The sequence below is a fragment of the Plasmodium gonderi genome (assembly GCF_002157705.1).
Source record: "Plasmodium gonderi DNA, contig: Chr13, whole genome shotgun sequence".
Classification (NCBI taxonomy): domain Eukaryota; phylum Apicomplexa; class Aconoidasida; order Haemosporida; family Plasmodiidae; genus Plasmodium; species Plasmodium gonderi.
The window spans coordinates 1,516,917-1,541,940 of NW_021628938.1; the positions used below are offsets into that span (position 1 = coordinate 1,516,917).

General features: G+C 30.4%; 7 protein-coding genes across 7 annotated transcripts; 4 read left to right on the forward strand and 3 right to left on the reverse strand.

Moving 5' to 3' along the window:
• Positions 1-1,733: 1,733 nt before the first annotated feature.
• Positions 1,734-2,528, forward strand: PGO_132760 (hypothetical protein, conserved; the record flags this gene model as incomplete). The annotated part of the gene is made up of 1 exon (XM_028689792.1): positions 1,734-2,528. The coding sequence occupies one exon, from the start codon at positions 1,734-1,736 to the stop codon at positions 2,526-2,528; it is 795 nt and encodes a 264-aa protein (XP_028545593.1).
• Positions 2,529-3,466: 938 nt separating this feature from the next.
• On the reverse strand, positions 3,467-6,452 carry PGO_132770 (hypothetical protein, conserved; the record flags this gene model as incomplete). The annotated part of the gene is made up of 4 exons (XM_028689793.1): positions 3,467-3,500; positions 3,752-3,815; positions 4,019-5,342; positions 5,634-6,452. 4 exons carry the CDS (start codon positions 6,450-6,452, stop codon positions 3,467-3,469), a joined length of 2,241 nt encoding a protein of 746 aa, XP_028545594.1.
• Positions 6,453-6,833: 381 nt separating this feature from the next.
• Positions 6,834-7,788, reverse strand: PGO_132780 (mitochondrial import inner membrane translocase subunit TIM8; the record flags this gene model as incomplete). The annotated part of the gene is made up of 3 exons (XM_028689794.1): positions 6,834-6,973; positions 7,287-7,356; positions 7,723-7,788. The coding sequence occupies 3 exons, from the start codon at positions 7,786-7,788 to the stop codon at positions 6,834-6,836; spliced, it is 276 nt and encodes a 91-aa protein (XP_028545595.1).
• Positions 7,789-8,978: 1,190 nt separating this feature from the next.
• On the forward strand, positions 8,979-10,749 carry PGO_132790 (DNA-directed RNA polymerases III 39 kDa polypeptide; the record flags this gene model as incomplete). Its single annotated transcript, XM_028689795.1, has 5 exons — positions 8,979-9,024; positions 9,229-9,524; positions 9,976-10,041; positions 10,242-10,634; positions 10,744-10,749. The coding sequence occupies 5 exons, from the start codon at positions 8,979-8,981 to the stop codon at positions 10,747-10,749; spliced, it is 807 nt and encodes a 268-aa protein (XP_028545596.1).
• Positions 10,750-11,794: 1,045 nt separating this feature from the next.
• PGO_132800 (hypothetical protein, conserved) lies at positions 11,795-15,577 on the forward strand (the record flags this gene model as incomplete). Its single annotated transcript, XM_028689796.1, has 5 exons — positions 11,795-11,859; positions 12,348-12,404; positions 12,613-12,701; positions 12,941-13,783; positions 13,956-15,577. The coding sequence occupies 5 exons, from the start codon at positions 11,795-11,797 to the stop codon at positions 15,575-15,577; spliced, it is 2,676 nt and encodes an 891-aa protein (XP_028545597.1).
• A 1,622-nt stretch (positions 15,578-17,199) lies between these two features.
• Positions 17,200-17,902, forward strand: PGO_132810 (40S ribosomal protein S25; the record flags this gene model as incomplete). The annotated part of the gene is made up of 3 exons (XM_028689797.1): position 17,200; positions 17,331-17,404; positions 17,660-17,902. Coding segments are annotated over 3 exons (318 nt in total).
• A 1,446-nt stretch (positions 17,903-19,348) lies between these two features.
• PGO_132820 (hypothetical protein, conserved) lies at positions 19,349-22,519 on the reverse strand (the record flags this gene model as incomplete). The annotated part of the gene is made up of 1 exon (XM_028689798.1): positions 19,349-22,519. One exon carries the CDS (start codon positions 22,517-22,519, stop codon positions 19,349-19,351), a length of 3,171 nt encoding a protein of 1,056 aa, XP_028545599.1.
• Positions 22,520-25,024: the final 2,505 nt, after the last annotated feature.

The following is a 25,024-nucleotide window of genomic DNA, read 5'->3' on the forward strand; positions in this document are numbered from 1 at the left end:
TTTTTTTTTTTTTTAAACATTTCAGTAAAACAGTTTTTTTTTTTTTTTTTTTTTTTTTTTTTTTTTTTTTTTTTTTTTTTGGTTTTTTTTGAAAAGTAGTTTAAATTTTTTTTTTTTTTTTTTTTTTTTTTCCTCACCCTTTTTATGTATATGGATGCTTTTGGAAAGGGGTTAAGATTTATCTACATGAACTTTTTTTTTTTTTTTTTTTTTTTTTTTTTTTTTAAAACATTTCAGTAAAACAGATCTGTATTGTTTACTCGTTGAAGATTTTTTTTTTTTTTTTTTTTTTTTTTTTTTTTTTGCGGTTATTAGAGGGGGAAAACAAAATTTCCGTTTTTTAAAATATGAATGATGCATGGGAGACATGTTACACCAATTTTAAAATGGATAGAATAAAATAAAACATGGCGAGAAATGTAAGGCGAAAATATAAGTGAAAGGATAAAAAAAAAAAAAAAAAAAAAAAGAACTATCATATGTGTATATTCTCATTTGTGCAACCTTTTTAACAAGTTGGAAAAATTTTTCTTTTTTTTTTTTTAAAACATTTAATCACTATTGTTATTTTGTACATTTCTGTACAAATTTTTTTTTTTTTTTTTTTTTTTTTTCTCTGTTTTGTGCAAAAATGTATTCCCCTTTTTAAAACATGCAACAGGGAAAAGGCACATACAACCAAACTTGGAAAACCAGCATGTAGTTCTAAGTATCGCCCAGTGTTGCACCCTGTTTGTATGCAAATGTGTTTCTTCACCCCCTTTGTCCTTGCAACTGTGTGTTCGTCTGTTCTCAAACTTGCCAACCATCTGACTCACTAACCATGTAATCCATTAATCTTCGAATTCTCTAATTCTCCAATTTCTAAATTTTCCAATTTCCAGATTCTCCAATTTCCAGATTCTCCAATTTCCAAATTTTCCAAATTCTCCAATTCCCTAATTCCCCACTTTTCTTTTCTTTCTTCTGTGCGGATTTTCAATTACCCTTGTTGTTTTGCATTTCTGAAAATTTCCCCTCTTCCAATCTTCCCTATCCCTCTTCTTATTTGTTTTGTTTTTTGCTAAAAGTTCTCAAACTGCAATCACTACACCAAAGTAAGAAGTACCCACTGATTACTTTATCCTCTGTACTTGAGAAAGAACATGAATTCCACAAAAATCAGAAAGGGAATAATTGGAAACGATAATAACTGTGTCCCAGGAACAACCTTAAAAATAAGCAGTAGTAGTATACATACTACTACTGAAGCTGAGCCAGATAAGACAAGAATTATTAATAAACAATTTGAATTTCAGATGAAGAGAATGGACACACAGGTTCACTCAGTTGAGATGGAGGTCATAGCTAATGAATCACCAAATGGGGTTACACGGCAGCTCAATGATGTCGAACGAAGTTCAAGTCAAGGGTTAGATGACCAAAGGCAAAGAAGCAGGAAAAAGAGTGATAATAATGTAGGTGATCTAAGGGTAGATAGTTGGAAGAATGAGATGCAAGTAAAAAACCGGCCAGTAAATAATGATAGCGTGAATGAACAGATGATGAATCGCTCAAACAGCAACAGTGAAAAGGGAAAAAAAGGAACCCAAAGTAACGTCCAATTTCATAAACTTTACGAAAGTGATGAAAACAATTTAGTGTCCCCGCGGGACAATTGTAATAATGATGAATCAGTTAAAAAAGTTCCAAGTTCTTCAACAGAAACAAAAAGGAAAAAAAAAAATACTAACATGATGTTGAACACTACAATACTTCAGTCATATATACATAAAAGCTACGACAAAGTATCGAATGCTTTTATAAAAACTTCCAAATCTTTACTAAGAACAACAAATAATAATATTGGTTACCCAGATTGGGCAAACGGTGCAGGTAAGATGCACGAAAAAAACACAAAAAATCGTGAAGTCAGTGGTGGAAATTCTGATGAAGAAAATAAAATTAAAAGCACCCGGGCGCTACTAAGAAATTACATGGATGAGCTTGCTAGCAGGGATGAGATGAAAAAAAAAAATCTTCCGACGGTTGGCAAAGCTCCCAGTCCAGCTAGCGAAACGGTTGATCAACCGACTCACCAATCAGAGGATTATCCGTCTCGCCAAAATGCCAAAAAAAAATTTGACGAAAAAAAAATTGATGAAAAAAAAATTGACGAAAAACAATTTGACGAAAACACGTTTTTTGCGAACAATTTTGATGTGCTGAATAAAATATTAAGAGAAGATAACAAACGCGTGGAGGAAAATAAAGAGCGAACGTTGAAGAGGTATAAAAAACTATTAGATAATAACGACACACTAAAAATGTATAAAGAAATAAATGAACTACACGATGAAAGAATTTTGTTGATTAAATTTATTAACTATCATATGAACATGAATTCAAAATATGAAACAGAACTGCAAAAAATACAAACATCTTATGAAATATTACTTACAGAAAATGAACAACTAATCCAAAACAATATAATCCTAAAAAAACATATAGATTTGTTACAAGTTAATGGCACGAGTTCGCAGGGATGACATGCGATAACGAGAACCATCCGCATGACCAATTCAGGGATTAAAAATGAAAGCGGTTGAATATGTGTAATATGTATAATATGTGTAATATATATGTAATATTTGTAATGTTTGTAATATAATGCGTATTATTTGTAATGTTTGTAATATAATGCGTATTATTTGTAATGTTTGTAATATAATGTGTATTATTTGTAATGTTTGTAATATATGCATATTATTTGTAATGTTTGTAATATATATGTAATATTTGTAATGTTTGTAATATATGCTTGTATACGTCACCTGATTCTCATGGATGATCTCGATTGACGCACCGCGTCCGAATTCCTCGGATGTGAGTTCCCACATGTGGAGCTAGAGATAATGTTGAATAGATCCATAATCAAATATATTGTCTATGTACGAAGCAATGATTCGGAAAAATGAAGAGTGTATATATCTCCACCTTTTGCCCAATTGAGGAGAAAAAAAAAAAAAAAAAAAAAAAAAACAGAACAAAATAATCACCTTATGATCTACCCACATTATTATTATATCATAGGTATGTATTTTCCTCCATCCCACACACCCACTTCGTGCCTTTCTACACATTACTCATTCTTTTTTTCTTTATCAACTTTTGTATATACATATATGTGAATGAAAGAACAAATGATATATATTTTAGAAGCAAAATTTTAAAGGAATATATATTTTTTTTCTCTTTTGCTATTTACCAAGTGTTAAAAAGAAAAAAAAAAAAAAAAAATTCCCAAAATTGAGATGCATTATTGTTTCCTTAATATTGCTACATTTTAAGCAAATATATAATTAAAAAAAAAAAAAAAAGGATTAACAAACAAATGCTAAAATAACAAAATATTTAAATATTTTTCTTAATTTTTTACAAAATATAAAAAAAAAATTAGCTAGATATTTAAATACAATTTATTTCTTCATAGCATTCCTCTGCTCATCTTCTTATCGTACCTGTGCCAAGGGGAGTGGTGGTGGTAGGTATAAGAAGAAACAAAAAATGTATACATATATACACATATACACATATACATATATACACATATACACATATACATATATACACATATACACATATACACATATACGTATATATATTAAAAAAATGAGACGAGATTCATATAGAAAAAAATTGAAAAAAAAAAAAAAACCTATACTTTGGTTTACTTTTGCACTCTTTTTTATTTTTTTTTTTTCTTTCTTACTGGCGTCTGTGTGATTTCCCTTTGTTTGTTGTTTTTTTCATGTAATACCGTTTGCTTTTGTCTCCTGCGAGAAATAGTGGTGTGTATAAGAAGTATGTTAACAAATAAACGTGTAGACATTTATGCGTACCATGCGTTCAGGATACGTGTAAAAATGTATGCACTACCATATATGCACATACACATCTATATAATAAACCGCATATTAATGTAACGTTGGATATGTACATAAAGTGCACTAAATCTTGTAGTTTCCTTAATTATCACCTTCCACATGTTCCTTTCCCTTCTGCATGGTGCCCTTCTCATGAATTTCTCCTTCTTTAGTACTACTATTCCTGTACTGTTGCGAGGGATGTTCGTCTTTACTAATGGTTCCTTCATCTTTCTTGTTATCTGAATACATTGCATGGAAGCACCTTCCCCGTCCACCACGCATTCTACTTTCGCCACTAGTTCTACTTTCACCATGGGTTCTACTTCCACCATGAGTTCTACTTCCACCATGGATTCTACTTCCACCATGTGTTCTACTTCCACCATGGGTTCTACTTCCACCATGTGTTCTACTTGCACCATGGGTTCTACTTGCACCATGGGTTCTACTTCCACCCTGCTGGGTACTCTCCTCACTACCTCCATCTGCATCTTCATAATTTTTCCTGTACGATACTCGGGGCAATACTTCATTTTGGAAATTTTCCAGCGAATTTTCAGATGTAATATCATCAATACTACTTGACAAATCGAGCATATCGTAAATTTTGTTTTTATTTTCTTCCCCTAGTAAATCATTCGTGTATCTGCTTTTGTTAGTTTTCCTTCTGTGTGATTTCTCTAATCGTGCACGTTCGCGTAGCACATCTAAGATGTTCCTTTGTCTGTTTTTTGAATCCACCAATGGGTTCACCCCCTCGATGTGTTCATCTGCTACCTGTACACCAGAATCGCTAATCGAATCGCCAACCGAATTGCCATGCGAATCGCACATGTTGTTACTCAACCGAAGGTGATCATCATCTCTACGACCCGCATCACTCAGGTCATCATCAAGACAACTGATATCATCGGTACAGTTGTAACTCCAATTCGTCTGGGAATTTTCTGTCTGCTGTTCTTTCATGGTTAAAATTTCCTCAAGAGCGTTAGAAAAGTTAAAATTATTCCTTTGTAGCACTTTTAGAATTATATGAGAATTTTTAAAATTCGAAATTTCCATGATGTGATCAATTTCGTGTTGATACTTTTTCTGTATCAAATTATTCACCTCCCTTTGATTATTTATTTTTAAAAAATTGTTCAGGTAAATATAAAAACCTATGTCTAGTTTACTGTTTAAAACTAAATTTTGCAAAAATTTCCAATTGCATAAATGTATATCATTTTGTAAAAAATAAAATAAATTCATTTTATCACTTTGTTCTTTTAACATATCGATAATGAGAGAAACTGAAAGAAGAGTGTTTTTTTCACATCCGTTCTGCAAATTGTGCTTCACCAGCATCTTTACCACTTTCACAAACATGTGTCGCAGGTAAAGTATATTTTTCCGCATAGTATCTTTCAATGTGTCTTCATACAGATTTTTTATCTACAGAAGAGAAGTAATTGAGGAATATCAATGAAGAGGTGACAATAGGAGGTGTCTTCATATTTGCACCTCGTGTATTCACTAAGTCTATGTACAAAAAAAAAAAAAAAAAACAGGATTACTCAAAATACATTCAAATTTGCATTTATAATATCTACACGACGAGGTAAAAGAAGATAAAAAAAAAAAAAAATCGAAACGAAACGAAACGAAACGAAACGACTCTACACCCATGTGAGAACTCTACAATATCGCAATTCTTCTGCTAATTCATCTCATTTACTGACGTACCATTTCAAAATAAGTCTGAACAATGAAATACAGAAAGGAAGTTCCATTACTGGAACTTTCCTCCTCCTGTTTCAACATATTCGGGGGAGTTATAGACACAGAAAAGTTAATACTGTCCAATCCACGATAAAACATCAATCTCTGCAGAATTAAATCTTTGGTTAACTTGTTTTCACTAATATCAAAATATTTGAAGGGATGAAAAAATTTTACAAAACAGAAAAGAGATACTATAAATTCATTTATTTTGAAAAGTATATTATTTAAATTTCCTTTGTTTTGTGCATATCCTTCTATTTGCACCTTAACTTTTTTTATTTCTTCATATAGAAAAGAGATATATTTATTTATGTTTAAAAAATTAATTTTATTTATTCGATATGCATCATTTAATAAACCTTTAATTTTTTTTCTCCTTTTCGATTTGTGAAACATCATTATGATATCCATAAAAATGTGTATTTTGATAAATGTAGACTTTATTATACTTGTTTCTCCCTTGCTCTTGTTCATATAAATTCTCACTAATTTTATATATAACTTAAAAATATGTTTATCAAATGCAGAATATTCCCGATTTTCTGAACTATCAATAATGGGTAAATCATAGCATCTATTTGATTTCAACAAATGTGAAAAAAAAAAGGAAATCAAAGATCCGTTTCTCTTCAATGTTGTGATGAGGTATTCATCGCTTTGACTCAACAAATGACAAAAGCATTTTTCTACATAGTTTATGTATAATTGTCGTTGTTCCTCTTCTGCATCCTTTATCTCCACGTAAAAAAAGGCTTCCCTAAAATAACCCTTTGATTCCATTTTTTTTTTTTTTTTTTTTTTTTTTTGTCAAAATCAGATGCAAAGAAGCGCCCCCAATGGAAGTAATTAAAATCTTGATAAAATTCAGTAATGAATACAATTATGAAAGTAGGAGAATAACCAAGATTTATATATCCCCTTTTCCAAGTCAGGCTTACCCACTTACAATCTTTTCAAATATATGCTAATCTATGCTACAGTCTAGTGGAATTTAATATAACTGTCGTACTTTTTCCTATGGTGGTGGTGGGGTAAGAATTAATGCAAGATATCGAAGAAAAGAAATTTTCATCTATCCACGGGAGCAGCTCATGATTTTTCTGAGTAACCCCTTTTAAAAGAATTTCTACTTATTGTTTTTCTTTTCTGAATTTCGAAGAGTTACGAATTTCGTCCAATATATTTTATATTCGTCAGATTGGAATTATCCTTTAGTCGATTTTTTATAAAATAATCACATTCTATGTATCTCTGTGTGCAATTCCTTATGCACTTCTTGTTTGTGTTGCTCAGACTTTTTTCTAAAGTTAGAATAGGAAGGGAAGGAAATGTTGGTGATGATGGTGTACAAAAAAAAAAAAATATCATTTGCTCAAGTATGCATGTGTCTAGACTTGGCTATTTATGTCGTGGTTCACATTGCCATGCATGTGTTTTATAACCGCTGCTATAGTTGTTACTATCACTATTAATTTCTTATTTTACACACACGAGTATATACATATGTATGTATATATATATATATATATATATATATATATATATTCATGTTACATATTTTTTTTATTTTATGTATATTTGTTTATTTTTCTTTTTTTTGCTCTTTGCCCCTACCCGGATAACTAACGCATTTATCGAAGCAGTAGGAGGATATCTTACAGGTTTCTTTGAAGGAACTTATTAACTGCTCAATGGGTACGAAATAACATGGCGTGTAAATCTATATGTTCGCATTTTTACAAATCAGATGACATGTGTGGCATATGTTTTGTTGATCAAAGCGTTGCCTTGAGGATGCCCATTTTGGTATAATACCCACAAGTCCAAAAGTTATACATGAATCTATATGTCTACATATATACATATCTACATGTCTACATATCTACATATATACATGTCTACATATATACATGTTTACATATCTACATGTTTACATATCTACATATCTACATATCTACATGTCTACATATCTACATGTCTACATGTCTACATGTGTGTGATCGCACAGCTACAGATGCAGTATGGAGTCGTGTAAATGGAATAGTAATACCTTGTTTAATGTGTTCAGTTGGGATACAAAATTATGGATATTCTCATCTTTTGTGTCGCTATCCATTGTTTGGAAAAACGGGTGAAAATCCATAAAGTGTGAGATGTGTTTCTTTTCTTCTTTGCTTCCTCGCTTCTTTGCTTCCTCGCTTCTTTGCTTCCTCGCTTCTTTGCTTCCTCGCTTCTTTACTTCCTCGCTTCTTTTCTTATTGACTTGTCAGCACCAACACCTTTGATTACTTCTCGTTCACTCTGAATTTGATATACTCACACATTCACTTATTAGGAGAGAAAATACCTTTAGGGGTGGGGAGGGGTCAACTTCAAAATGGATTTCTGTATGAGCACTTGCTCAATAAACGACACACTAAAAAAAAAAAAAAACGAAATCAAAAAAAATGAAGCACAAAAGTGAAGCAATAAGGTGAAGCAAAAAATATGATAAATATGTTTGTCGCCAATTTATTTTACGATACCAAATGAACTCATGGCGTGAACACGTAAAATATCCTACCTGTGTGCATGTAACCACGAAGATTTAGTCAATCCGCTCAAGTGTACACGTGGGGAAATATGCACTTAAGTGTATATACGTACATGTATATATATATATATATATATATATATATATATATATACATGCCCTGCTTTGGTTAGGTTTTTTTTTTTTTTTTTTTTGCAAGAATGAAGAGAATATGCTCTAAACACTCTGTTAACTTTATTGTAGAATTTTACTATTTTATTTTTTTTTTTCTGAAGCATTAATTGAAATTACTTTTTTTAGCACTGACTAGGCGTCGTCCTTTTTTTTATGGCACTGGTTGGGTGTTATCCTATTTATATTTTTTTTATTTATTTTATTTTTTTTTTTTTTTTTTGAAGTTATGAGAATGTCCCTTTTAAACGTTATATAGAATTATTTTATATGATTTTTTTTTTTTTTTTTTTTTTTTTTTTTTTTTAATTCGAGAAATGAAAAATATTGGGGATACATAGCATGGCAGAGATTGGCCAAATTTGTTTTTATTTTGATTTGCTTTTTTTTTTTTTTTTTTTTTTTTTTTTTTTTTTTTTTTTTTTTTTTTTTTTTTTTTTTAATTTGAGAAATGAAAAATTTTGGGGATTTATGTATGGTAGAGATTGGCCAAATTTTTTTTTTTTTTTATTTTTTTTTTTTTTTTTTTTTTTTTTTTTTGTGCGTCCCTCTCAAAAAATCATAGAACGTTGATAAGTTAACAAAAGCGTGAGGGGGTGGAAATGAACGCAAATAACAGGCAATTAGTTAAGGACATCTACAAAATAGGTATACATACATCGTGCTCTTATATGTGCATTTTGCATGTGTGTTTATTTATTTGAAGGTCGCGAAATTGCGTAAAATTTTGAGAACATCATATATATATATATATATAGCACATACTACTACCATTTGGGCAAGTGCTAACCCACGTGTACAACTGTCAATGACACCGCCACTTCCACTGGGCCTTTTTCGCGCCACTGTTAGGACTAGACCACAGGGATTTCATCAGCATAGAAAATCTGGAAGAAATATATGAAAAGAAAAAAAATGTAAAACTAAGGAGAAGCGAAATTGTGTACGCATTGAATATTCTAGAAAATGCAAGAGCTTGTGCAATAAAGAATGAGAACAATAATATTATAACTAAGATGAGAAGTGAAGAAGTTACAAAAAAGTTGAAAGAATTAAGTGACATTGACTTTTTAATTTTTACCAAAGTGGAAAATAGTCAAAATAATGGAATTTGGACAGCTGATTTGAGGAAACAGACCAAATTGCTTGTAAGTTTTTTTTTTTTTTTTTTTTATGAACATTATTGTGTCATAATTTTTTTAAAAAAAAAGACAATTTTTGCCATTTTTTATCTGAATGGTCAGCTCGTTTGTGTGAATTATACCGTTTGGACATATCAAAAAGTGTACACCTACATTCTGTTTATCCATATGTCTACATTCACTAGTATATAACTGGTGATGATGTAGAACATACGTTTCCTCACTTTGAATATGCTTTTCCTTTTCTTTTAAGATCCATCAAGTTCAGAAAGGTGTCAAGATGTTGTGCGAATGTAAATTGATAAAACAGGTAAGGGGAAAAAAAAAAAAAAAAAAAAAAAAAAAAAAAAAAAAAAAAAAAAAAAAAAAAAAAAAAAAAAAAATTCAACGCTCAACGTGAAACATTTGTATGATCGGTTCATATTTTTTTTTTTTTTTTTTCTCCTCTTTTGTCCAGGTTAACAATATTCACGTAAAAAATCGTAAAATGTATATTTTGTATGATTTGGAGGCCTCAGAAAAGGTAACCATGTGTAGGGTGTGAATTTATTTCTCCATTTTTTTTTTCCCATTTACAACAACGTGAAAAGGGCCATATGATAATTTTTCTCGTTTTCTCGTTTTTTTCGCTGCCATGTGGTGATACTTTTGCAAAATAGAACTTTACAGAACATGCAATTTCAGCATCCGCATCATATTTTTCCATACGGTTTCAATTTTCAGGTCATAGGGGGATCATTTTACAAGGATGGAGAATTCAACAAAAAGGTTGTAGATTATATACGGGAGAACATTTGCTTTTACCTGTACAACAATAACAATTCAAATGTTATTTCTGTTATTAATTATGTGAAGAAGCTTAATAACACTGTGGGGTATTTTTCTGACAACGATATATACAGAGTGATAAAGACTTTATTATTTGAGGAAAAAATAAAAATTTATAAAAACAATAATGACGAAGAAGTAATTTATTATTATAATAATGAGAAGAAAAACTATTTCAACAATTTCCCCTGCTTTTCTTGTGATATCTTCAATAAGTGCAATTCGGACACAAAAACTGCAATAAACCCGAAAAATTGCATATACCTGAATTTTTACCTGAACTTGGAGGTAATGATAAGTGCGTTTCTGTTTATGGACACTGTTTTGTTAGCTCTTTTCCCTGTGTTTTTACTTCTCCCATTTTTTACTTCTCCCCATTTTACCACACACTCTTCAGAGCTGATAACAAGATCCTAGGATATGAAAATAAATGAACGAAAATTAAACAACCTTATAAGTCAGACGACCAGTGTGTCTTTTTTTTTTTTTTTTTTTTTTTAACACTTTTTAACATTTTTTATCTTTATTTTAACATGTTTTACCCTTTTTTTAAATTTTTTTTTTTTCACCTTTTTATTTTTTTATGTTCATTTTTGCTTTGCGACTTATGAAGCAAAACCATGCATTATATCTAATGCTTTGAATTAGCTTTAAATTTGTGCACCTGTTGCAATCTCCTTTCTTACCTCATTCTTTCTCTCTACATTTCTTTCCCCTTTTTAAAATAAAACAATGTACACATTTAAAGAAGCTAGTCCAACATTTTTTTAAGACTATCCAATTGTATTAGCTTACCCTTTTTTTTTTTTTTTTTTTTTTTAAAGAAACATGCGAGTGCATTTGACATATTCGAAAAAAAAAAAGAAAAAAGACATCACTTTATTATGTAAAGATTTTTTTTTTTTTTTCTCCCGTATCATATGTGTGATATAAAAATATAAAAAGGGAACAAATTTAAGTTTTTTCCGTTAAATCATTAATATAAACATATTTGATCTTGTGTAATTCAATATACAACTTAAAGCGTAACTATTTTTTTCTTTTTTTTACTCATTCGGTATCTAATTCAAATACCCACTTGAAGGAATAAAAAAAAAAATCACAAGCGTTAAAAAATGACATCATATATAATGTGTATAAATTAGGTTTACTAAAAATTCTGGAGGAAGAGAAAAAATTAGAAATAAAATAAGAACTTGCATCATGATTAGTAAAAGAACGAAAATAAAAAAAGATTGCATTCGGATTAAGGAGCAAAAATTAGAACAGTATGATACATAAAACTGTTACATTTTGTCTTTTTTTTTTTTTTTTCTACTTTTTCTGGTGGAGATGTGATCATGTCCCCAGGTTGTAACAACCGTAAGGGGTGAAGCTTTCTTGCTAATTAGCAAAAACACTACTTTTTTTTCATCTTTTTCGTCTTTTTCTTTTTTTTAATTGTCTATATGTGTAGGGTAGAACACGTAATAACGAGGAATGATTGCGAGGAGTTTATACGTGCCGTCAAAAAGTAAGAGGAACGAGAAAAAAAAAAAAAAAAAAAAAAAAAAAAAAAAAAAAAAAAAAAAAAAAAAAAAAGGGAAAGAAGTAAAGCGTCTTAATAGGTACCGGGTATGTATTCCCTGCTGCAATGGTAATAACCTAACCAGGAGAAAGGACGCAAATGAGTTAAAACGAAAAAAAAAAGAAAAGAAAAGAAGTAAACACTCATCCTTCACCTATTTCATTACACATACATGCTTTCTTTATTGTGTAAAAAAAGATTCAACAAATCCTTCGAAATACAAGACTTGGTGAACTACTGCAAGTTACATGGTATTCCAATAAATGAGTAAGTTTTTGCAATTCTCTTTAAGAAGAACCCTTTAATAATTTCTATTATAACCACAAGTACTTTTGTTGAATAGTTCATACATGCACATATAGAATGTCCTTAAAAATGCAAAGACTTAAAATTTTTTTTTTTTTTTTTTTTTTTTTTTATTTACTTCCTTGAAGAGAGACCATAGAATGCATGTTCGAGGAGTTTTTCTTAAATAAAAAAAACGAGAGAGAGTAAGTCTGATGAAGCATTAAAAATGTCATGAAATTTTTTCTACTTCTTAAGAAGAGGAAAAATACACTCAGCATAAAAAAATGGAAACAATGCAAATTTTTTCTCATCAAAAAGTATAGTAATAGCAAATTGGCCAAGTGCAAAAGAACCTTGTCGCATATTCTTGTCTAACGCTTGAAAAAAAAAAAAAAAAAAACCTAACTACAGATATCGGGAAATTACCGCTGACGATTTAATATCCCTAACATCCAAAAAAACAAACAGATGCTTCTATGTACCCGTAGTTGTCTACATAGGTTATACCTTAGTTTGCATGCAAAGCTGGGGAAAAATGAAAAGAAAAAAAGAATCGAAGCGAAATAAAAAGAACTGATTGACAGCGAACGGATGGGTACATCACATACGCATACACATACATGCACACTTTGGTTCAAGCGGGGAATAACAATTCTGTACTATTCGTATGAGAAAATTCCCCCCACATGAATTTTCGATATGAATCCATTCCTAATTGACATCTATCTGCTTACCACAGGAAAACATCATGGGATAAGAAGTTACGAAGAAGGGTTAATAAAGGAAAAGGAAAAAAAAAAAAATCGTGAAAAAACTGAAAATGAAAATTTGAAAGCACAAGGAGAAAAAGATGATAAAAATAGAAGAATTAATGAAGAAATGAAATATGTATATGAAGATAAAATTTTTGACAAATCGAACTTGCACACTGAGATCCTGTCTGATAATAATAACAATCAACTTCCACTAAAAAGTAACGATCTGAATGAGAAAAATTTTGAGAGAGTTCAGGTGGAGGCACCCCTAGGAGCTACTTCAAACAATAAACAAAGTGATAAAAATGATCACGTGCCAAAAGATGAAACCATAAATGATGAAATGTTAAATGGGGAGAAGAATCCTAACCATAAAGACATACACAGTGACAAACAATCACATGTATCAGTGGATAAAGACAAACTAATCGAAGAAAATATAAAGAAAAAAGCAAATCCTAATAAGAGTAAAAAGAAGAAATGTACCCAGAATAAAAAAAATAAAAATGCACAAGGAACAAATGATGAACCTACAAACCACGTGAAAAGACAAGAAAAGGATAATGAACACAATGAGGGAAACACAAAGGACAAATTAAACACATTAAAAGGTAAAGAGGAACTAAAAAAACATCTAGAAGATGAACACGAGAAGAAAAAACAAATGTATTATGACTTTCTACTAAATCGTGTGATAGATAATATGCAAAAAAAAAGAGAACGAAAAAAAAAATACTTAACATCGTTTAATTTGGTCACTTATTTTAAATTAAACGAGATTATTTACATCTCCTTCTTGGTTGACAAGTATCGTAGTTACTTCCATGGTAAGATGAAAAATGTGTGTAAATAGAAAAAAAAAAAAAAAAAAAAAGTAGGAACAGAAACAGAAAAATCTCGATGACAGAGTATTGCTGGCTGTAAAAGCTGGAATCTTCGTTTCTATGCATGTAGCAATGCGGAACACAAAAAAAAAAAAACACGCGTTCCTCCCAACAGATATAGAAGATAACGACCTGATTGATATCTATGATGAAGAAAACAAAAAAATGAATGAAGGAATGAATCCCAGAAATGACAATAGAGTGGGCAACCAAAGGGACCTCTTAAATGAACTATCCACATTCAACAAGCCAGGAGACGCCAAATCAGACAAAAAGGAAGAAGATTCAATAAATGTGCCACATGATACTAAGCGAAAATGGACAGATGATAATAAAAAAATTACTCTCCTAGATATTGTAAATAAATATAAAGAGGACAAAAAGAGAAAAGAAAAAAAAGTTTATAAAAAATATGCGCATAAGTATATACATAGTAAATATCTAAGCAATTATCAATTTGTAGGGAAAAATGTAGAAAAAATAATGAACCATGTTTTATACAACTTGAATTATTTTTTTAATGAAAATATATTAAATGTAGAAAAATTGATACAAGAGTACAGCACAGTGGTGTGCAACATTTCTCAAACGATGCAAAATGGAAAAGGGAATAATTCCATACATATTTTTATGCCAGCTGTTATGAATATAGGTCAAAAAGAATTCAATAAAAGTAAAACAAATGAGCAGGCTCAAAAACAGGGAAAAAACAATCCCAATGAGGTAGATGGAGACGGTGAAAATTTTACTGTTGAAAATGATTTTCTCCTTTTAAAAGGTGTGGGTGATTTATCACCCATAAATGGAACTACTACATGTGCAACCCCCCAGGTGATGAATAGAAAAAACATTTTTCAAAATGAGAATTCTAATTGTTATAAATCGAATGAAATGGAAAGATTAACAAAAGACTCCCACGTCGGGGAAGACAACAAACGGACAGAAGATGAATTAAAGAGGGGCAAGTTTCATATAAAAAGGGGAAGTGGCAGAAGGCGAGTGAGAAGAATGAAACCTTACTACAAGAACAATACAACTCAACATTCAGAAATTGATGAAATACACGATACGAATTCTGATTTCGAATTGGACGATAGGGAAATTGCTTCGGACAATTGTATCAGTTATGGGAATATAAAACATACCAATGATGAAGTTATGCATAAAAATTTCATTTATTATTTAACATACGATATAAACAAAATACAAATATTTAAAAAGACATACTTCTACAACTTTTTTTTTATCTACATGGTGAAAAAACTTTTCTGGAATATACTATCTTTGTATTATTTATGTTTAACAGAAAGAAATAAGAAAGAAACAACAATGATGACAATCTCAGAAAAAAAAGTACACCTTAATACATCATTAAACTACCAAGAAGACGAATGTGACAATTTCACTTTCTACGAAAGTGATGTTAGTGTGAACAATTCAAAGAAAAACAAAGAAATGTTATACAATACAAATCAAATGCTGTGCAAAAACTTGGATCCTTTATTTAAATTAGTTAGGCAGGAAAAATTGGTTATTTATCTTCGATATGACCAAAATAAAAGAGTAAAATATAAAAACAAAACTGAGTACATATACAGAGAAATATGGCAATACTTAATTTTAACTCATGTAAAGAAGGGAGCAATCGTGGGAAAACATAGTCCCTTCAGCGATTTTGTACTCTTTTGCCAAAAGGAGGAGGAGGAAAAAAAAAAAAAAAAAAAAAAAAATACCTGACCTGTTCATACAATGTTGAACATTTTTTTTTTTTTTTTTTTTCACAAATGGCTAGTTCTACGTATTTTCCAACCAAGGCATTCTTTTTTCTTCTTTTTTTCCACTTGTTTCAGTGTTTAAAAAAAAAGTAGGTTCCCACAAAAAATATGTATAAATTCCTTTTATTGTGTTTTTTTTTTTGGGTGGGGGATACATATAGTTTACCAACACACCTATTCTAGTTGGAAAATGATGGGGACCCCCCTCCCATGAGTAATATAAAATATTGTTCTGCATATTTGATGGGTCATATGGTCATTATGTATTTCATCCTACCATGCAATGTAATATCTCCCTTTTATGTGTACTTTTTTCCTAAACTTTTCATGCTTAATTTGGATCGACACCAGTAGTTTAGTCGAGTGTTCTGAGAATGTGAGTAATTTTTTTTTTTTTTTTTTTTTGTCCCAAGTATATGCATGCAAGGATGTAAGTATATGTTCTACATGAACAATTTGCTTATATGCGTAAACATATATACGTACAAATACATATATGCACAAATGCACATGTAAAAAAAGTTAATGGGATTTTCACCTTGGTAACTGAGGTGGGGGGGGAAAATTCCTGTGGTGAAAAATCCAAACCAAGTGGGTATTAAATATATATATAAACAAAAACCATGAAGTATGAATTAAACAACTCATTTTGCATTTCTCACATTATTACGCAGCTGGAAACAGCCGAATAATAAACGTTTTCTTTTTTTTTCTATTTTTTTCTATTTTTTTCTTTTTTTTTCCCGTCAAACATTTAGCACTTTTTTGCCGCATTTTTTTTCTCAAGCCCACGTAAAAAAAGAGGGCCACAAATTTTGGCAAAGTATATAATATTGCCTTCAACCGGGGACGAGAGGCCTTACATTTACTTCCTGTGAAAAGATTAGCTTTCTTCTCCTAAAATAAATGAACGCAAAAAGGATAACCCTCAGGTCGCTCATAAAATTATCGGTTCGAGAAAAAACCACTTAAATCGCTTAAAAAAAGTGAAAGAAGAGTGTGGGGATAAGTTAAAAAAAAAAAAAAAAAAAAATTAAGTGCATTATTTTATTATTGCCCCTTAAATTTTTTTTTCTTTTTTGGTAAAAAAAAGGGATGGGGGGGAATACACGTGCCTAAATAAATTACTACAAACAAAATATGATGACAAAAACGATTCATGAATGATTTAAAAAAAGAAGAAAAAAATAAAAGAGTAAAAAAGGAATTAAAAAGGAATAAAAAAGGAATTAAAAAGGAATAAAAAAGGAATTAAAAAGGAATAAAAAAGGAATAAAAAAGAAAAAAAAAAAAGATATATTAACACAAAACAAAAGAAAAACGCGAAACATTAACTTTACAGTTATTCGAAAGGGAAACTTTGTTTTACCAGGAAATTTTCTGATCTGCATAAAATACAAGATTATCATCCAAACCGCGCACTCGCAAAAGTAACCATTTTTGCATTTTTTGTACTAAACGATGAGATGAAAGATGAAAAGAAAAAATCTTCTGGGATGAGAAGAGAGATAGAGAGGAGAGCCCTATTAGTGCCTACCGTTTTAACATTTTTACTAACTGCTTGTTTCATTTACAATTGCGAAAAGTTTTTATATGTACACTTTTAACCTTGTGTACACGTATGAACAGGTCATATTCTTTTTTTTGTATGCCTCCCCAATGATATAATATTTTCATAGATCCATTCCATATGATTCCTTTCATTTTTTTCACAGTGCCTCCAAAAGAGAGAAAAACAAAGGAGCAAATAGCAGCTGCAGCAGCAGCATCTGGAAGAAGCAAAAAGAAGGTAACATAAATTATATATATTTCCAGCATATATTACAACACATGCTTCCATCCACTTTTCCATGTTTCGTCAGCACAGGATGTATGATTACTTCTTCTGTGTTTACATAATTCGTGATCTTTTAAAAAAAAAAAAAAAAAAAATGCCCTCTTTTTATGCATTGCTCATAACTGCGTTTTGCACATTAAACTCCACAAACGTGTGTGTGTGTGTATACTGATCTTCACCTATTTATATATATTATTCTCCTTACAGAAATGGGGAAAGGGAAAAAATAAAGAAAAATTAAACCATGCTGTATTTATTGATAAAGCATTACAATCGAAGATTTTGGAAAGCAAAAATATGAAAGTTATCACTCCGTCTACGATATCAGAAAAATATAAAGTGAATTTAAGTGTTGCACGATCAGTTATCAAATATTTATCAGAACAAAATTTAATTAAAGAAGTTTGTATTCAAAGTCATAGTCAAAAATTGTACACGAAAGTTGCTTAGGTGAAATTAGATATATTGTTTGAACATACTTGTTTATAGATCAACATTTATTTATTCTTCAGGTTGTTTTAAAACAATTTTGTTTTTCATTTGGTGACATTTGCCTTGCATCCGTATTTATATGCGCGTGTTACACCATGGGTGTTATTTTTGCGAGTTTATATAAATATATGTATATAAGCATATGTATATAAGCATATGTATATAAATGTATATATATAAATATATGTACATAAATATGCATGCTTGCGCAAAGTGAGCATTTGCGTTCCATAATTTTTTCTTAGCACACACGTGTGTCTTTTATGAATTCATTCAATCCACACAATTATATGTAAAACTTGTACAAAAAGGAACACTTTAAAGAGGACAAACACACATGCAAACATGTATAAATATGCATGCATACGTATATATATAAATATATACATCATTACAAGCAAAAAATTCAGGATTGTAGGTGTATAACGCAATTGTTCATGCTCCATTTCTTTTTTTTTCTTTTCTTTTTTTTCCCCACCCGTGTCGTTAAAAGAGTTAGCAGAACTTATCAATTGGATTAAGCATTCCAGTAATCCTCTATATAAAATCGACCATAAAATAAAAATTCAACCGATAAAGAAATAAAAATACAAGTCTTTAAAAACCCAAATGAATGAAATAAAATGATGATAAAAAAAATAAATAAATAAAAAAGGTGATGCAACTTTAAAAAAAGTGAATAAAAGATTTCTTCTTATTATTCATTTTATTTAACTTTGCGAAAAGTACCATGATCTGAACAAACTTAGTCATAGTTACTCTGATTATTTCATTTATGAAGGGCAAAAAAAGAAAAAAATTTTATAAACATCGCATTTTATATATTGTGAGAAATTTCTTGCGTTTATTGTTTAAAAAAAATACAAGAGTTGAGAGAGGATATGCTGGTCATGGTGTGATGGTGTAATGGTGGAGACATTGGAATTGCTTGTTAAATAACATTTTGAGAGATAAAGTTGTTTAAATCGGAATATACGTTATAAGAAAAAAAAAAAAAAAAAAAAAAAAAAAAAACAAAAAATTTTTCATCAATGTTCATCTATCACGTTACAAATTCATGTAGAATTGTACACAATGTCAAAGTAAGGAGGAATAAAATGTTTAGAGTGCATAGATAGAGAACTGTTTGGATGTCATGTGGAGTGTTCGAAAAGTACGCGAGTAATAAAGTGGGGAAGCCTCTGCATGTGTGTGTGTGTGTTTATGTGTATGGAGGAGAGAGGAGGGACAGTCGTTAAAAATTGGTAGGAAAGAGCAAAAGCCAACTCTTTGTTGTGAAGCAAAAGAACAACATCACAACATCTCACCACGATCTCCCCGCATCCCATTCTATGCTTGTGTAAGCATGCATCGTACAGTTTAGTATGCCAACAGAAGATGTATAAGAAAAAATAAAATGAACTTTCAAATATCTCCGAAGAAGAAAATGCCAATTTCTAACCAACTCTCAGTGGAGTAAATAACTTTTTCATTTTCATCATACAATTCATTTAGTTCATTATCACGCTGACGTGTAATGGGAGTGAATTTATTTTCGATGCATTTTTGCCCGTTTGTTGTAGCAAGAGCATTATTGGAATTTTCATTTTCCTGATTGCAATGTTCTGATTTTTTCTTGCGACAAAGTAATTCAATTTTTGCTGCGGCAAAAACTAGCGGTTTAATAACGATATTGTGTTTTTCACAAAATTTGATGAGAAGTTCATTGTGCCCAACTAGGATGGGTATGTCTGAATGCAGCATCACATCTAAGTCAATTAAGCTATCTCCAATAAAAGCAGACAACTTGTGATTTATGTTGCTAAGCAGGCCGCACACTTTCGTTTTAACTAAAGTTTTATCATAAAATGAGCACAGTGATATCTTTTCAATCTCGTCCGGTCTGGGGACACCACCACTGCTACCACTACAACTGTTACAGCTGCTACCGTTACAGCTGCTACCGTTACAACTTCTACCGTTACAAGGGCTGCTGCTTCTCCTAGCTTTATAATCACCATGCTTAATCTTCAGCTTATTGTACTCGAAATTTCCCGTGTACTTTCGCTTCTCCTTATCGTATGTATGCATTTTCGAATAGTACACGTTGAAATATTTTTTGAAAATTTCATAATAGTCTTCGTCTTCCAATGAGTATTCTATCTGACTCGATTGTCGAGTTCCTTCGTCCCCTTGACCCGACAGGGTCTCCCCTTTCTGTCTTTGCATCGACTTTATCGAATCACCATCTGGACCGTCTACCCCTACGGGTGTAGAGGCATCCCGTTTTTTGTTATCATGTTCAACATTCTTCAGTTTAATCAAATTGTTTCTTATTGTATAAAGGCAAATTTTTTTTTTCAAGTTGAGAGTAATAATGTCAAAATAGAATGTATATTTATTCATCATTTTGTAATTCAATAAATGTAAAAATACTTCCAAAAAATAATCGTTTAATTCAAATTTTTCATAATTTTCACTTATTAAATTATTTAAAATATCCACATCTACATCTTTAAATATATCATAGTATGCCAAGAGCATAGAGTACTTTATGTGTACATTGTCAACTAGATTAAGGTAGTAATAATAAGAATCTGAATATACTTTGCATTTTTTTTCCTTTTCTTTTTCCAACTCTTTTAATATATTCTTTTCTTTTAATACAAACCAATGATTCAATTTGTGTATATATTCTATCTTCTCCTCCAGTGTTATAAATGCAGGTTTATTTTTCATTTTTTCAAAATTGAAATTATCGAAAAATCTTATATCTTCTTCTGTTAGCGTAAGTGCCATCACCCCTGGATGCTCTTTCCTTTTGTTATTATACTTAAAATAATTCTTTTCTAGTATTTTAAAAAATGATGAATATGAATCCTTTTTTATTATTGTCTTGTCGAAATCAATACCGATATAGAAAAACTCATTAATACATGTAAATGGTTTTTCTTCTTTTCTTTCATCTTTCTTCAGGGAACTTTTTACAAATTCGAAATTATTTTCTTCTTTCAGCATCTTTGTGAACTTTTTTTTCTTTTCCTCATTTTTCTCATTATTCCATATGGTGTTTTCAAAAGATGTGTTCTTCTTCAGGTTCATGTTATTCCCAAACGATATCTCCTCCATGTTAAATATATCTCTCTCAAAAATCCTATGAATCAATTCTGTATTAGTTACTATATCTCTTTCCATTCCGCACGAATGTTCTATGGGTTCTTCTCTTTTCATTCCATCACCATTCGACATGTTGACCTGATCATTTGAAAGCATTTCCGTTCGTCTTTCCAATGATGGAAGAGATAAAAATGTTTTATATTCCTCAATTTTCTCAATTCTTTCATACAACTCAATTAGTGAGTTCTTGTTTCTCTCATTATGGTAAAATACTTCCGAAAAAAACATATTCTGTAATGTAGTTCCATATTTTATAATATTTAAATCATGAATGATATCTTTAAACGTGCAATTGGTAGTTCCTCTATCTGACATCAGTCTTTCCTTTGATAAAAAGTAAAGCATAACTTCGTTCAGCTGCAGGAAATTTTTATGGGTGTACAAGGAAATATATTTATGCTGTAAGACCAGGGCTTTCTCACTCTCCTTGTCCATGTTACTGCTCATACCGCTACTCATACCGCTACTCATACCGCTACTTATGCCTCTGCTCATGCCACTATAGAGAGTCCTTAGGTATGACTCTGTCTTAAACTTGTTAAAAGACAAAGAGCAAATGTAAAAGACGTTCGCGTATGTATAAATGAAGGAGTATAAGACACAAAGTTGCTTCAAATGAATGCTGATCCTATCCATGTCGCTATTCCTTCCCAGATTATTCTTCCACATGAAATTTAGACATTTAATTAGGATCCTGTGAGGAACATAATTAACATCTCCATCACCATACAACGGTTGATCTTTTTTCATTTCTTCCTTCCTCCCCCTCAGTGTGGATAACTCCTCATAAATTTCGTTAATAACCTGATTACATCTTTTCAACAATTGCGAGAAATGCAAATTTTCATTTTCTTCTAACAACATAGAGGAAACTTTTTTTAAATAATTATCGAGAACATACAAATTTGAATCTAAGAATTCGTAAAATTTTTTCTTTTCTAAATAATTGTAGGTTATGGAACGTATAAATTTGCTATGTACACATTTGTAAAAACTTTTTTCACAATATTTTCTAATTAAATACATGTGAAAGAAATTAATTAAATTATCTTTTTTCTCTTTTCCTTTTTTAAAGTCTGTACTGTTTATATCTTTGTTGTTACATTTCAACATATCATTGTAATATTCACTTTGTTCAAAGCAATTAATTATATTTTTATAATAACTATTATCATACACTGTTTTTCTTTTTACATTATTAAATGTTTTCCTTACATATTCAATATGATTATTCATGTATTTCTCATCTACCAATGAGTTATCTTCATCGTCCTTGTAAATCCTATTTTTTTCTTTCCATGTGCAATTACCACCTCTATCATTTTCTTTTTTTAATTCTAATAAAATTTTTACTTCCCGATCGAATTCTCGTTCTCTGCTAATGCGCAGCTTTTCTAAAAGTAGTTTTATGTCTTTCATTTTGGATTATTAATTGGCACGCCTGAAAAAGCAAAAAAAAAAAAAAAAAGGGGATAAACTAGGGTTAAAATGCGGATGCAATCGAGGTTAGAGTATGGACAGAATGGAGAATCAGTTTTTTCTTATTATTTCTCTTTTGTCTCAGCAAATGTATTTCCTTCTTATTGTTCTTTTATCTATTTTTCCCTTTCGTGACCCTAACAATTTATGTGCACTTTTTTTTTTTTTTTTTTTTTTTTTTTTTTTGTTGTTGTTGTTGTAATTCCCTTTCTCTGTAACTTTAGATGAGTTATACATGACACAATGTAAAAACAATTCAAATTGTGTAGCATTACATATGTATACGCTTCGTTGATATGTTTACCAGTGTGTATTCATTCCTTCGATCGAAAACGGAAATGGTCTATGAGAAAAAATAAAATAAAAAAATGGCATCTTCTCCTGAAGGTTAGCTTATGGATTGTAAAAAAATTTTACTGTGTGTACAGAGGAATATTTCACAAGTTCTGCTCATATGGATTTTTTTTTTCCCCCTTGAATCTGTTTCAGTGCCAGAGATGCTATAGTATGGTTTCGATATGCTTAAGTAGGGTTTACAAAATAATGGTTTTTTTTTTTTTTTTTTTTTTTTTTTTTTTTTTTTCTGCCATTCTATTGTGCTTTACCCGTCTTGCATGCATAATAATTATGAATGCATATTTTGTGTGCGATATTATTTTTTGCAGCCCTTAACTTTTTTAGATAAATGACATCTTCATTTTCCATCCATTTTTCTTCCTCTTAAAAATAAAGTCGAAAAGAAGAAAATTCCACGTGCATGTAGATGTACAAGGAAAGAAAAACAAGTGGATTCAGTTGTGTTCATATATAAATCCGTGCAAATTATCGGTTCTGTATGACATCGCTTCTGTATATATAAAAGTCGTACATACATAGATACATACACGTCCGTGTGTGATAAATGATGACCTCTTTCTAAGTTGTGTTTCTCTTTCTTTTTCTCTTTTTTTTTTTTTTTTTTTCCCTATTCAGAGAAGTATATATAAACATAGCGGTGCAATTCAATTGGGTTCACTTGCTCAACGTGAAGGATAAAAAAAAAAAAAAAAAATACTAAAAAAGGTAATAAAGAAGCTATTAAAAAGGGCATTAAAAAGGGCATTAAAAAGGGCATTAAAAAGGGCATTAAAAAAAATATTAAAAAAATGCTAAAAGAAATTGGTGTCCGTTGTTTTATTTTATTTTTATTTTTTTTTTTTTTACTGGTTTTCTTTTTCCCTCAATTTTTGTGTACAGTCTTCAGACAGAAGTAGTTTAAAAAAAAAATGACGATAATTCCAAATGGGTACCCATAGGTGAAAAAGGACTAAGTAAAGAAGAAAAAAATATTGAGCTCAGAAAATCGCATCGTAATACTCTAACCAAATCCATTGACATATCTGTATTTCAATACTTCCACTTTAAAAAGAAAAAAAAAAGCAGGAAGGCTAGAATGACAGGAATATATCTACCCCACAAATGACATGTATAATTCGTTTACTACTTTTCTCATCCCTCCCTCTTATCTTACATTTGTATATATATATTACTAGTGTGCTCTGAGAAATCCCAAATAGGGATAAAAAAAAAAAAAAAAAATGCATACACCCATTTATACATATGTACATGTACACATTTAACATATACACATATATATGAATTTATGCATAAAATAAAGGCACTCTGCCCATGCATCGCGCGACATGAAAGTTTTCACACAATTCTTACATGTACATGTTCTTATATGCATATTCACATGCATGTACATGCTTAATGCTCATTGCTACACAACCAATTTTTTTTTTTTTTTTTTTTAGCCCAGGGACAACCAACTATTTAGTTCTATTTTAAAACACTGTTAGGAATGTATACATGTCAGCATAGGGACATTTTTTATATTTGTTTTATTTCCTCTCAGAAATGCTCGTGTACATGTACACACATTCATGAAACGTTTTTTTTTACCCCCTTTGTTTTGCCATTTCCGTCCCCTGTTGGGTTTTTGCAATTCATAGACATACGCTGATAGGGAAAAAAAAAAAGGAAAAAGTGAAAGAAAAAGTGAAAGAAAAAGTGAAAAAAAAATTGAATAAAAAATTGAATGAAAAAGTGAATGAAAAAGTGAATGAAAAAGTGAATAAAAAATTGAATAAAAAAGTGAATAAAAAAGTGAATAAAAAATTGAATAAAAAATTGAATGAAAAAGAGAAAACTGCCCAAGTTGATCAATAAAGCACATAAAACAAACGCTCATACGAACGTAGATCCATTTACAAACGTAACACAAAATTAATGGCTGCGTAATTCTCACACAAATGCTCTATCATTTCTAACTTAAATGCATAACTTTGCATGAGCATGCAGAAGCTGATACAGCGATCTTTTATCATAGTGAATTCGTACACAACTGAAATAATACCCCACAATACAAGTGTTCCTACACATGAGAGGGGAACGGTCCCATTA